The following is a 14715-nucleotide window of genomic DNA, read 5'->3' as shown; positions in this document are numbered from 1 at the left end:
GCATAGGAGTGGTGACAGGAGCCTCCATGTCCTGGTGGCCTCTGAGAGATGACCTGTACCAAGTCTCAGTTTGCTAAGGGAGCTTTTTCGTTAGTTTTTTTAAATCAGAATGTTAAATGCTATCCCATGTTTTCCTGTATCTGTTGAGATGATGGTATGATCTCTCTGCTCTAGTCAGTTACTGTGTTAAATTATACTGATAGGTTTTTTAAATGATGCATAGTTGTAAGTTTTTATGAGAAAGACTGCAGCCCACCATGCCACCCTTCCTCACCCCAGATTCCCACTCTCCAAGTAATCACTTTCTGTTTCTGGGATTTACCTGTATTTTTCTAAGGAATGTGCTTATGCTGTTATTTCTTGGTGGTGTCCTTTCTTTTCCAGTTTTAATTTTACCCATTCATTGCAGGAGGTAAGGACTGGCTCTCTGAAAACACACCCACACTCCCAGGCTGTAGTCGTCCCTCCACTGCCTTCATGTGGTCGAGAAAGGCGGCCCCTGACCCGGGAAAGGCAGCAGCCTGCTGTGGCCCCCGGCTGTGGTGGGGCTCCCTGGGCCCCCTTGACAGGACATCCCCTGCAAGCCACACGCAGGCCCCTGTTCCTCCCTTCTCCCCAGCACAGATTTGTTACTACACCAGGTGGCCCTGGATTATTTAGTGTTGACACTTTTGTGACCACATTAGTATCATTCATGAGTTAAGCTTAGCATCACCTTTTTTTTTCAGTATGTAGACAATTGTAATTACATTTTCTCCCTTGTATGCTTTTGTTTTCCTTGTTTCCTGCTTGCTTGCTTGCTTGGCTCTCCAAGTCAACCTAATTCATCCTGTCATCTGCCTCCAGGAGCGTCAGTCTCCATTCAGAATGTTCCCATGTACGTTATCTGTGGGGTTCATTTCCTGTCTTCCTGAAACCTTTGTCCTGCCTTGGCCTGACTGGTGCTTGCTTCCTCGAGCTGCCTCCCCGGGCGGCCCGGGCCCTCCCATCACCCTAGGCTCAGGAATTCCCTTTGTCCCTCTCCTGCCTTGGCCACCTCTTTCCCGGCTTCCTCCCTCACATTAGAGTCCACATAGCCTCCTGAGGAAGGGCTATGAAGGGTACATTTTTTTTAAAACTTACACATCTATTTTTTTTTTTTTTTTAAGATTTTATTCATTTATTAGAGAGAGAGAGCACAAGCAGGGGGAGCGGGAGAAGCAGACTCCCCACCGAGCAGGGAGCCCAATGTGGGACTCGATCCCAGGACCCTGGGATCATGACCTGAGCCGAAGGCAGATGCTTCACTTACTGAGCCACCTGGGCGCCCTGAAACCTTACACATCTTAAAATTGTTTTTTATTTTACTTTTTTACACTAGAGTGATTGTCTTATCGGTTCTTATTGATCTGTTAGACACCTCAGTGTCTGGTGATCCTTAGCATCTATATTGTTTTCACTATATAGAATATTTTCATAGTAATTAACAGCATTTTGTAAACAGTCTGCAAAAACTACCAAAAAATCTTGAAGCCTGTTTTGCTGTTGTTGATAAATTTACTTTTCAGTAAATGCAAAAGTGCTGTTCATTCAGTACCGAGTTAACATGAGTAACTGAATTTACTTACCTTGGATAGATTTTTTTCTTTCAATAACAGCCTTATTGACATATAATCCACAGACCATGAAATTCGCTTTTTTTTTTTTTTTTAAGATTTTTATTTATTTATATGACAGAGAGAGAGCACAAGCAGGGGGAGTGGGAGAGGGAGAAGCAGGCTCCCCGCTGAGCAGGGAGCCCGACGTGGGGCTCGATCCCAGGACCCTGGGATCATGACCCGAGCCGAACGCAGATGCTTAACAGACTGAGCCACACAGGCGCCCCGAAATTCGCTCTTTTAATTCACCATGGTTGAGTGGGTTTCACTATATTCATAGAGTGGTGCAACCGTTGCCACCATCTAATTTCAGAATATTTTTATCACCCCGAAAAGAAATCCCACACTCACCCCCATTCACTCCCTGCCTCCCCCTTTCCCCAGCTACTTTCCCCTGACACCTGCTAATCTGCTTTCCATGCATTGGCTGTTCTGGACTTTTATATAAAAGGAATCCTGCAGTAGGTGGCCTTTTGTGTCTGATTTCTTTCACTTAGCATCATATCTCCAAGGTTTGTCCGTGTCATAGTAGCATGTGTCAGTTTTGTGGCTGAATAATAAAATATTTCACTCTGAATATATCACATTTTATTTGTACATTCATCAGTTGATGGACGTTGAGGGTTGTTTTCACTTGGGAGTATATGAAAGGAGAAAAATTATGTATGTACATAAACTCCCATGGGTATTTGTGTACACATTTTTTTAAATTTTACCCTTTTTTTTTAAGATTTTATTTATTTGAGAGAGAGAGCGCGTATACAAGCAGGGGTAGGGGCAGAAGCAGACTCCACACTGAGCAGGGAGCCCGACGCTGGGCTCCATCCCAGGACCCTGGGATCAAAACCTGAGCCACAGGCAGATGCTTAACTGACTAAGCCACCCAGGTGCCTCTGTGTACACATTTTTTCTGTGGACATATGTTTTTATTTCTCGTGAGTATACACCTGAGAATGGAATTGTTGAGGTTTGTGGAAACTTACTTGGAGGAACCACCAGTCTGTTTTACAAAGTGGGTGAATCATTTTCCATTCCCACCAGCAATGCATGAGTTATAATTTCTCCCTGTCTTGGCCAACACTTACTGTCTTTCATTGTAGCCATCCTGCTAGATGAGAAGTGATAATCCCCCTGTGGTTGGGATTTGCATTTCCCTATGATTAATGATGTTGAGCATCTTTTCATGTATTAATTGGCCATTTATATGTCTTTTCTGGAGATTAACCTACTTAAATCATTTGCCCATTTTTTAATTGGGTTATTTGCCTTTTTATCATTGAGTTATAAGAGTTCTTTGTATATTTTGGATACCAGTCCCTTATCAGATATATGACATGCAAATATTTTCCCCCATTTTGTGGGTTTGTCACTTCTCTGACAGTGTACTTCGAAGCACAAATGTTTCTAATTTTAATGAAGTCCAGTTTATCTGTTTTGTTCTTTTGTTGCTTGTGCTTTTGTATTAGATCTTAAAATCCTTCCCTAATCCAAGATTACGAAGATTTACTCCTTCCAGGAGCAGGGCTCAGTGTCCCATTTTTCATTAGGTAGATTTATATTTGATTCCTGTTTTCAGCATGGCCCCATCCCTCAGCTGTCCTTAGGACTTTGAGTTTATATTCAGGCTTTTCCAGAGAGTAAGTCTCCTGTCTTTCTGCAGAGCAGGAAGGGGATCTGAGTGAATGGCTGCTGCTTACAAGAAGGGTTCCAGGCTGTCCCCAAGCTCAGAGGGAGCCGTTCCCCTAGCGTGGGGTCGTTTTCCAGGAGTTGGGGCTGAGCTGCCCACTGCCGGCTCACGTGCACCTTTCTCTCTGGTCTCTGACTTCTCAAATACAACTTGTCCATTTGTTAACTGTCATCTCTCCTTGCATCCTGGTCTTAGGAGCATCAGATATTTACACCTTGGAGGCATTTTATGTCCCATTAGAAGGGACCAGAGGTTGATGGGTTTTTCCTTCATTCTGTTTTGTTTACCAGAAGCCACTGGTAGGTTTTCCTATTAATAAATAGTTCTTACATTCTTGGAATAAGGCTGTTTGGTTAGTTGTTTGGTTTTTTTTTAAAGATTTTATTTATTTGACAGAGAGAGTGAGAGCAGGAACACAAGCAGAGGGAGTGGGAGAGGGAGAAGCAGGCTTCCCGGCGAGCAGGGAGCCCAATGTGGGGCTCGATCCCAGGACCCTGGGATCATGACCTGAGCCGAAGGCAGACGCTTAACGACTGAGCCATCCAGGCGCCCCTGTTTGGTTAGTTTTTATACATTGCTGGTTTGTTTTGCTAATGTTTGGGATTCTTAACCTGTATGTTGAAGCGTGAGTTTTGTTTCTTTTCCCTTACTGTGCCTGGTCCAGTTCGGGTATCAGATATAATTGGTCTTACCCTTTTCTTAGCCACCATATCATAGGCATGCTGGCAACACTGACTCTGCCTCTGGCCCTCCATCTTCGTCCTGCCTGTGCAGTGACCTCCCTCATGGCTCCGTGATCCAGCCCCGTGGAGGTTAATGTGTGCCCTGACCAGAAGGAGGGAGGGCTTGTTCTGATCTTCCCTAAAGAAGGCACTTTAGGTAACTGGTCAAGATGACTGGCGTGCAGAAGGCCCCACTTTAGATAACTACCCTGTGACCTCACCCCCATACCCTGTGCTCCGTAAAAGCCAGGGGTTAGGCTCACCTGGACTGGGCCGAGAGTGGGGGCCCGGGGTGGGGGCTGAGGGTGGGGGCCGAGGATGGGGGCCGAGGAGGCTGCGCACTGCCCTGCTGCTTCATCACCCCGTCGGTAAGTTACCCCGAACAAAGCTCCGTCAACACGATGGAGTGGCTGGCTTCGGTTTTCAGTGTTGAAGTGCTTTCTCGGTCTGGAGGACACTTTACTGACCCTCCTCCGCCTTCTAACAAGTCTGCATTTGTTGTGTTGTCGGTTCTTTCGAGCCTCGATTTTTCGTCCTGAACTTCATGTCTTCAGTGAGTTCTTCAAGCTGTTCGGGTGTCCTTCTTGAGTAAGTTTAGGTACTGTCGTTTAGTAATTGTTCATTTCTTCTTACTGTTTTTGAATGTATTGGCCTGAAGCAGATTCTAGGACTCTGTTGGTCTGCAGGTGTAAAACATACCCCCTTTAGGTACACACGTGTATGACGGCACATCTGCGGGGTCGCGTTTCCCCCGCGGGCAGTGTGCGTTTGCGTCCCCTCGCTCACTCAGCTTTGCCAGAGGCTTGTCTTCTGACTCAGCTGAGGCTCCGTCTTGGTTTCTCCACGTGGGGCCTTTCTTATGGACACAGATGCTGACCCTGTCCTCCGTCCTGCTCCGGTTGGTGCCCACACGGCACAGCACTCTGCTCTTGGGTGCTTTATCCGTTGCCTCCTTTCATCCTCCCCCCACCCCCCACTCAGCCCCCCCACTGAAATACTTCCACCAAGCTTTCATTCATCATTTGATGTCATATATTTCTAAATTATTAAGATGATATGTTTTATTATTTTTATTCATGTATTGTTAACCTTAAAAATAGTTGTTTTAACCAACAAAAATGGGTTTATTTGGGAATAAAAATTGCAATTTGGGACCAGCAAGTTATGGCTAAACCATAGGCAAGTCCAACAAACAAGGGAGAAGAATGTTATTTTCTGGAGAAGGAAGAGGCTGTTGAGAGGGGTTGTTTTAATGAAAGTTTATTGGAGAAAAGCAAGATTTCAGGGCAGTGAGGGTTTGTTACAGGCTGAGTCGCAGGGGTGGTGGATCTCTTGTAGGAGATGCAGTGTCCATCTCTCCCAGTTGGGGCCTGTAATTGAAGATTCCTTCCCTGTGAGGGGCCTGTAATCCCCAGTTCTTCCTTGTGCCTGACATTGAGCCAAGCTGCTCCCCCTATTAGCCTCCCCTGCAGCCTCCCCTCCAGCACCCCGAGTCTGCTTCAGTGAGGTTTCCCAGTGTTAATTGTCACAATACCTTTGAAACCACATCTTAATGGTTTATGAATGTATTTTTTTAATTTTGTGCTCCAGACTTCATTGTGATTTTTTAATTCACACTCATTTTTTTGAACATATGTTTGCATGCCCATTGTGATCTAGGAATGTGCTGAGCACATACAGTAAATCAAAGTCTTAGTTCTTCTGCGACAAGACAAGCCAAGAGTGAAGTAAGTAGAATGTTAGCTGGTGTTAAGTGATAATGAAGAAATCTCAAAGCGGGGCAAACAGAAGAAGTGGGAGGACTGGATGTACTTCTTGTTCATTCCTTCTGACTGCTATGTAGGATTCCATTGTGTACTTAGCTGCTTTCCTCATGATGGATACCTAAGCTGTCCCCCTCCCCACTGCAATACAAAATCTGGTGATTGCTGGCCCCTTGTACAGCTGCATGAGCTCTCTGGAGCCAGGCCTGGGGTTCTGACACACGCCTGTCTGATTTCCCTGTGGGGCTTCTCTACATGGTGATCCACGCATCTCCGTTCCCCTGAGTTAGGATATGGGGACCAGTTTCCCCATAGCCCTGCTTGGCAACATTGTTTTATTTTGTATTTTTCTGATTATCTGAGCCTTTGAGTATCATTTCATCTTCTTACTAGCTGCTGGGGTTTTCCCCTCTGTGAATGCTTCTTCACGTCTTTTACCTCTTTTTTTTACTGGATTCTTAGCGTGTTTTTTGATTAGCAAGAATCCCACGTACCATGTAGACTTTCATCTGGGTCTGTTTTCAATACAATACTCTGTACGTTAATTTTAAGACACACGTTCTTGTTTTTCCTATTTTAAGATCTCTGAAATGGGGATGAGCCTTAGGGTTGCTGAGAGCCATTGTCGGCGGGGGGGTCCTTGCCCGTTTCTCCATGAGTTGGTCATTGCTGTGCTTACTGCCAGCACGTCAGTAGAGTTATGAACACTGCTGTCAGGTAGATCGGTGGGTGGCAGGAGAGAGGGCCACACTCCTCCGAGCCAGTGAACAGAGGCTGCAGTGACTGAGGCTTTGAACAGCCTTTGTCAAACTGCTGCTGCCAATGGATAATTATAGCTTACTTTTAGAAATGTGAGTCGATCGGGGGAAAGATGATTTTAGTCCAGTGGGAAAATTCCAGCATCAAAACTTGAGGCATGGGGGACACTAACCTGTCAGGTAACCTCAGAGGTGATGGGGGAGCATCCTCCTACACGACATGGGGTACTCCTGACAGCAGGGAGGAGAATATTGTAGGAGCACCTGTGAAATCCGTGACTTAGCAGCAGGGAGAAAACAGTCGAGACTTGGGTCAAGAGGTTAGGGATGTGTTGACTGATTTATGTTATGTTTTCCCTTTTAGACGTGCAGACATAGTGTGACAGAAATCTGTGTCTAAGCATACCTAATAGAACTTCATATAAGTGTAAACTCAAAAATTGTAAGATCACAAGAAAACATCATTATGTTTTCATTGGCACTGTTTTCCTTCCTTAGTTGTAGCTAAAAAACAGTGATGGCATCTTAGATTCAGTGAAGTACAGTAAATATCACCCATCTGTTAGCTTTGTCTGTGGTGTCATCACTGAACCAAAATTCTCTTCTTTTTTTTTTTTAAGTAGGCTCCACACCCAGTGTGGAGCCCAACACAGGGCTTGAACTCACAACTCTGAGATCAAGACCTGAGCTGAGATCAGGAGTCGGATGCTTAATCAACTGAGCCACCGGGCGCCCCAACCAAAATTCTTAATTTTGACTCCTATTCATCCATTTTGGTCTCGCTCTTTGTGTGTGGAGGGACTTGTTTAGAAATCATTTCTATACTCCACGGTGTCACAAGGACATTTTTCCACATTTTCTTTTGTTATCTCTTTCAAAATATCTTCTAGGTTTTTAATATATCTAGAATTCACCTTTGTACATATTTATCCAACTTTATTTTTTTCCATAGAAAAAGAAATGTGTGTGATTTGGTAGTTTGTGGGGCACCTGCTATCATTTTCCAGGCATTTGTATACACACGGTTCTCTTGAGTTCTAGAGTCTTTCATTGCTCTAAGTGCCTGTTCTCACACGGTACCCAAACCATTGTTAATGCGGTTCTGTAATCCTAGTCTCCTGTTAAAAACACTGTCCTCCTTATTTTTAAGTTCACTTTATAATTACTGACTCTCACTAATAGTGAGGTGGTGGCTTTTGATTGGAAAGGGTTTTATTTTCCGTCCTTCTAGTCCTCTGATGCCTTGATTATGGAGTTGTCTTTGTAGGTTGGCTTTCTTTGCTTCTGCGAGAGACTCTGAAGGGTCCTGTGCTCCGGCCTCCCGTGTGTGTAAGTGCTGGGTGTGACATACCTGCAGGCCTGCGCAGAGCTCACGTGTGAACCTTCCGTTTCTGCTAGGAACTGCCTTCCTTCCCTGCTCCATGTGCCGACAGAAGCAAGATCCCTGTACTCCTACGTCATGATGCCTCTTGACAGCTTATCAGCTGTGGTCAGGGGCTTTGGGCGTATTTTTTCTTGATGGTTTGATTTCTCTGCCTATTAGTTTTTGTAGAATGGCCTTGACTTTTCCAGCAGTAACCTTAGTACAGACTTGTCTCCAAGGGCTTTGTTTTTTCATCTTTTGTGAGCACCAGCACCTCCATACCAGGAGGATCGGGACACTTATGAAGGCCCGAGAGGTAGGAAACTGACATGGTGGATTCAGAATCAGAGCAGGTGTTTGGGGGGAGAAGAAGCCCTTGAGGCCATAGGGAAGAAGGAAGGAATATTTAGAGAGCACCTCTTATGGACCACGCACTTTTATAGCAATTCACCCTGAGAGATGGGTTCTGTCCTGACTGCGTAGATGAAGAAGCAGAGACTCACAGAGCCAGGGAGGTTCCCCGAGCTCCTGAAGCCAGGAGGAGCCATAGTGCGGGTGGGGTCTGCCTGCCTCACTGCAGCCCATGTTTTTTTCCGGCAGTCCCCCTGCCTTCTATACAGGTCCACCTGCTTCTGGTGGTCATTCTCTTCCTTCCTGGGTTTCCCAGCATCTTCTGTTTCTCTGCTCGAAAACCAGTTCTGTGAGCCGGTCCCGAGAGCAGGGTTGCCCAGCCTTCTCTGGCCGCAGTGCATCTTCCCAAGCAGCCCGTGGGCACAGCAGCACGGGGGACGCGGGAAGCAGCTTCGTGCCACAGCCCTTGCCCTGTGCCCTGTGCCGGGCGCTCTGCTGGTCTCTGAGCCACTCTCTCACGGCTTCCTTCAGCTAGAAGAGGCTGGTCGTGACCAGTTGGCCCCACTAGCTCGTGACCTGCGGTTTGGCCCCGTGGTTTTGCAGTCTGGCCTCTGGGAGTATTGTCAGCAGAGCACTTGGTCATCTAAAGAGCCCGTCTCCTCCCAGCCCAGCTGAGACCTGGGCTCCCGTGCTGCTGGCCACCTTGTTTCTTTGTTTCTCCCCGGGGATAGGGGGAGGGATCCCTCTTAACGTAGTATTCCAGCACTAACTAGACCTGGGAAACATCCCACTGACTGCTGTGGTGTCTTTCTATAGTTAACATGTATTTGTAAACTACTTAACTGTAAAGCCATAACTTGTTCTGCCCATTCTTGCTTTTGATCTTGATGTTTTTATATTTCCTTCCTGTTTGTCTTATTCCAGATTTTTTCCCCCAAGGTATTTCACTTCATTTAGCTGCTACTTTCTTTTTTTTAATTTTATTTTTTTATTTATTTATTTGACAGAGACACAGCGAGAGAGGGAACACAAGCAGGGGAAGTGGGAGAGGGAGAAGCAGGCTTCCTGTGGAGCAGGGAGCCCGTTGCAGGGCTCGATCCCAGGACCCTGGGATCATGACCTGAGCCGAAGGCAGACTCTTTAACTACTGCAGCTACTTCTTTCTTAATGAGTTTTAAAACCAAATAAAAGATTTGCCATTTATCTGTGTTGGAATTTTAGCTCACTTTTTTTTTTTTTGAGTACTGCAAGTTAGCCTAATAAGAATAGAATTAGTGACTGATTTGTAATATACCACTTTCTAATTTTACATTTTAAAAATAAGAGGGGCCCCTGGGTGACTCTGTCGGTTAAGCGGCTGACTCTTTTGATTAAGGCTCAGGTCATGGCTTCAGGGTCATGAGATCGAGCCCCATGGCGGGCTCCGCGCTCAGTTCCAAGTCTGCTTGAGATTCTCTCTCTCCCTCTGCCCCTCCCCCTGTTCCCGTGTGTGCACTCACACTCTCTCTCTAGAAATAAATAAATCTTTAAGATAATCAGTCAGTTAGTTAGAATAGAGAGCTAGTGACTGGTGTGCAACTAGGGTAGAGTGACATCACTTCTGTGTCGCTCAAATATACCACTCTCCTCTCTTTCCCCAGCCCTCCCAGCCACAACATTGTGGTGAATGGAAAAAAATGTGTCAACTTTGCCTCATTTAATTTTCTGGGATTGTTGGATAACCCTCGGGTCAAGGTAAGTAACACCTACCGAAGACAGCACGATTACTTATGAAACTGGGCACGAGATAAAAGACAAATGCAGAACATCGGAAAGGGCTCTGTCTGCTGGCCATTTGCCATTACTCTTTCTTGGCAGAGCTGTGAGCAGGGTTTCGACAAAGGGTGGGCAATCAGGATGTCTGGTGTGTCTTAGCAGCGGTGACATCCAGAGACCCGTGTGAGCCAGCCCCAGGTAATAGTCGGAGGTGTGCCTAGGAAATTGCTCTGTCTCCTGGGAGGTTGTGAGCCAGTGAACCGTTCTGAGGAAAGACTTATGCCCGGAAATACCAAAAATCATAAAGGCCTTGAGTTAACCACGTTTGGATAACTAACTAATACAACTTTTCCATGTTTGAAGTTCTGTCCCTAAATCTTTACATGTGTCTGCTTTTTATATCCTGTTAGAATTGCCACGGTTCTGAGGAAGGAAAGTAGTTGGGGGGGGGGGTGTTAAAGAATAGGAAATGTCAGTTTTGAACCCTGAAAGATAAATTATTAAAGACCTGAATTTTTTTCCACAAAGGCAGCAGCTTTGGCATCTCTAAAGAAGTATGGCGTGGGGACTTGTGGACCTAGAGGATTTTATGGCACGTTTGGTATGTTTCTGCTGTCTTTTTCAAACTGCTTAACTGCTTTTTTTTTTTTTAAAGAGTTTATTTATTTATTTGACACAGAGAGAGAGAGACAGCGAGAGAGGGAACACAAGAAGGGGGAGTGGCAGAGGGAGAAGCAGGCTTCCTGCGGAGCAGGGAGCCCGATGCGGAGCTCGATCCCAGGACACCAGGATCATGACCTGAGCTGAAGGCAGATGCTTAACGACTGAACCACCCAGGCGCCCCTACTTAACTGCTTTTAAGGATTGATTCAATTTGATTTCAAAACTCCTTGGAAAAGATAACCTTGATTAATTGTGATGTGGAGTGGGTGAGTGCTTTTTGTGTGAGGTGCAGCAGTCCGGGACTGGATGTCGCTCATGGAGGAAAGGCCTTGCTGCCTCGGGGGCACCATGTCAGTAGGGCGGAGCCTGAGCTGCTGTTGGTAGGCTCCCCAAGGAGAGTAGTACGAGGAGACCTGGTTTGTTTCTGTCGCGCATGAGTGTTGGAAGGGGAAGGGTCCCGTTGCAGGTGGCTCCACTCTTCATAGTTCTGCAGGAACCTGGTTCCTCCCCGTCCCCTTCCTCTAGTGCTGAGGGCACTGTCCTTGTCCGCGAGGGTGCAGCCAGGTGGCAAGTGTTGGGGGGAGCAGGCGTGCATGGCCGTAGTACCCCTTGAGGCAGGCAGGGGGCGTTGCACATCACTGCCCACATTCTCTTGGGGAGCCCAGAACCTGGGTCAAGCCTCACTGAGTAGACTGGGAGATGGCTTCAGCTGGGCAGCCACCTCCCGCAGGAAGGAAGACCAGAACAGATGGGGGTAGGGGGTGGGCGAAGGATTCATAATGTAGCTCTTTTCTTTCTGGAATGAAGAGGAAGGGTCATTGATTTCCAACTACATATTAGGATGAGTGTGGTTTCAAACACTACAAAGTCCCTAACAAAGAGTCCTCAGAGAAAATGTTGTTAAATAATTGTTCAAATGAATGTATTCCTGGAAATAACTTTCTGGCTTACACATGTCAGCATGTGGGGAAAATAGAGTCCAGGGAAGTCTCTTCTGTCTTCTGTTCGAGTTTCCATTTCTAGGCCTTTGTGTGTGTGTGTTTCGCTTAAACAGTTAAGGTGTTTTTATTTAAGGGAGCACCTTTCTTTATTCCTTAGCTAGCTTAGTAGTTAAATTATTTGTATTGGAAACCGACAACAGAGTAGGTGTCCAAGCCTTTTAAGCTGGAAAGGATCTGAAATATCTTGTGTTCCAGCATCCCAGCCCTTCAGAGGCAGCATAGAAAGTTCAGAGAGATTATGTGACTTCCTCACGGTCACACAGCTCATTAATTTCAGCCTTATAACTAGAAGCCAAGTATCCTGACTGCCAGTCTTAATGGCAGGATCAAAGACTTACAGAGCACCAATCAGTCTTCCTCTTTGCCTCAGTCTAGTGCAAACATGGGTTGTTTGCTTAGTTTTTATTAGTAAGGAATTATATCCTAGATACATAGTATTAGAAAGCTAGGAAAGACATTTTTTTATGGGTTGTTTGTTGTAATCCGATCAAGACTTTCTATGATTTGCTTGCTGGGGTTAAAAAAAATAACTCTCTTAAAAGCTTTTCTTTCTAGGGGATTTTATTTTCATGTGTGGCCTTGGCTCCTGCTTGGGAGTTAATTTGAGAAAACAGATAGCAGATTTATTGCTAAATCAAGTCATGAAAAGAAAAGTTTCAACTCTTCAAAACCAGTTTTCCCAGATCTGGTAAAATAACCCAGTCAGCTTTCTGTTTGGATCCCCTGGAATATAATATGCAATAATAGGTTGTTGTGTGCTTCCAGATGTGAGGCCTTTAGTTAATGGTTTTTAAGTTAATATTCTTGACTGAATAATTCAGCCCATGATATAAGCTTTGGAAGGTTATAGAGTATAGAGAATGAAAGTTGTCTCCTCCTCCACCATTATCGCACCCCCCCCCAAAAAAAGACAGCTGCTATCAGTAGTTCCTTATTAATTCTTCCAGAGACTTTCTTCAGCAAATGAAAACGCTTCCATACATACATTTTCCATCTATTTTTTAAAAAATGGTAGCATAGCCCACATGTATTCTGTACCTTGCTGTTGGAGTGAGTTTGTTTGAAATTTAAATTGGATTTGGATTTTCAGGGGTCTTAAGCAGACTCCTCACTGAGTGCAGAGCCTGACGCGGGACTCAGTCTCATGACCTTGAGTTCATGAGCTGAGTCGAAATCAAAAGTCAGATGCTCAACCAACTGAGCCATCCAAAGGCCCCCCCAAAAGCTTATTTTTAATTTCATCTTTTTTTTTTCTGGGAGTAACATTCAGGCATCTATTTTCAAAGATGAAAATACTTCCTTATTTAGCTCTTTTCTCAACTTTTCAAAAATGAATGTAAATCACTAGTAAAAGTAAATTTCTTTATTAAAATGTTCTCTTTTTTATTATTTCATAGTAACATATTAAATGACATTAGATGATTAATACAGAAGTCGTCAAACAATGGTTGAGTTAAAATTTGTCTAGTTTCTTAGGCTGAATGTTCTCCTGCCTTTGGTAAGTAGAAATCCACAAGTTCTTCTGATAATCTTGTAAGGACTATATGGTTAGGAGTTTTTCCACCGTCTCATTTTATTGTTAGAATGTGTGTTTGAGAACGGAGCGAGTGGATTTGTCAGGTTAGAGAGCGTACTTTCCTCTATGCACTTTGATGCTTTCTCTAATCCAACTTCTTTGTTTTCTTTGAATACATTCAGATCTCTTTTGCTTGAGGTTTATCACTGGTTTCCCAGGATGCACTTTGCATATACAATGCCTACTTGACTTCTTGTTCTTAAACTAAATCAGAATTTAGTCAGTGGCAGGATTTCATGGTGAGGGATAGTGGCATTTAATTGTGTTCAAGAGCGATTAGTAAAAAGTAAATTGTTCAGTTGTTTATTTTTCAAAATATATTCTTTCTTTTAGAGCAGTCAACTGAATCATGACTGCATATTTTATTAGGAAGAACGTTTGGTCATAAAGGTCCTAGATCTGCCACTACTTACCGGTCATGGGATTGTTTTTGCAGTGTAGGAGGGGGACAGTCCTTGTTTGCACAGCTTATAGCATTTTGGCAAGAATCACATAAGATGCTGCACTTAAAAACATTTTGGAAAACATTCAGCCCTGTATTTATGTTCTAATGAGTGCATAAGTGATATTATTGGTTTTAAGAAAAGTTGTCCGAGTCTCGAGGGATTAAAAAGAAAACAGTATATAACACAAAATATAGAAGCCTTAATAAAAAATGTAGTTGTTGTTTTTAAACTGTTCTAAAGTTGACTCTTTTATAGTCTTTCATTTGGAAGACAACCAAGAAAGCCAAAATACCTCTTAGCAGAATAAAGGAGGAGATATATAAATGGGAAGCTGAATGAACAAGTTACTGTAATATAAAGTTCTTAAATATCTGGGATTTAGACAACTTAATTAGAAAATAATGTAACTGCTTTTTTCCTTTTAAAAGAAAACCTTTTCTTTTATTCTACAAATACTGATTTAATTGTACAAACACTTAAACGGTGTATTGGTTTTTCCATGCCAGACGTTACTCTGAGTGTTTCATAGGCATTGACTTGTACACAAGTTCTGGTAACAATCCTTTGAGAATGGTCTGACTGTTACCTGTTTGACAGAGGAAGGACCTGAGAGGCACGGAGCAGTTTCAGGCCTGCCCTGGTCCACACCTGGTGAGGCGGGAGGCCAGATCTGGAACCCCCTGCGATGACTGCCGTGGCCAGGCCCCATCCTGGGTGCCAGACATCCTGTACCGGCCTTGAATCCCTTCTTTTAGGTTCTGGTTAGAGAACAGGTGCAAGAAAGGGCAGCGATGGCTGGGAGGGAAACCTCCCTCCGTGACCTCTCCCCTACAGTTTGTTCCTAGCAGTGAATCATAGGATGTGGTGCTTCACTTGCACTCCGTGCGAATCTGTGGCACCAGTCGGTGGAACAGATCGTCTCTATAGAAGACAGACATCAGAAGCAGGAGAACATGGCCTGGCACTTTTCCTGTTTGCTGCCTCCCCTTCCCT

At 44.6% G+C, this 14715-nt stretch overlaps 1 protein-coding gene across 2 annotated transcripts in view; it reads left to right on the top strand.

Moving 5' to 3' along the window:
- The window catches only part of SPTLC1 (serine palmitoyltransferase long chain base subunit 1), a 53557-nt gene that overhangs the window by 6082 nt on the left and 32760 nt on the right, over nucleotides 1-14715 (top strand). For both annotated transcript variants that reach the window (XM_036092658.2, XM_036092657.2), the window contains exons 4-5: nucleotides 9922-10015; nucleotides 10565-10637. In XM_036092658.2, the coding sequence (XP_035948551.1) occupies nucleotides 9922-10015; nucleotides 10565-10637 (167 nt within the window). The remainder of the gene's footprint in view (nucleotides 1-9921; nucleotides 10016-10564; nucleotides 10638-14715) is intronic.

Source organism: Halichoerus grypus, chromosome 14 (genome assembly GCF_964656455.1).
Source record: "Halichoerus grypus chromosome 14, mHalGry1.hap1.1, whole genome shotgun sequence".
In the NCBI taxonomy this organism is placed as follows: Eukaryota; Metazoa; Chordata; class Mammalia; order Carnivora; family Phocidae; genus Halichoerus; species Halichoerus grypus.
This window is presented reverse-complemented; position numbering and strand designations above follow the sequence as displayed.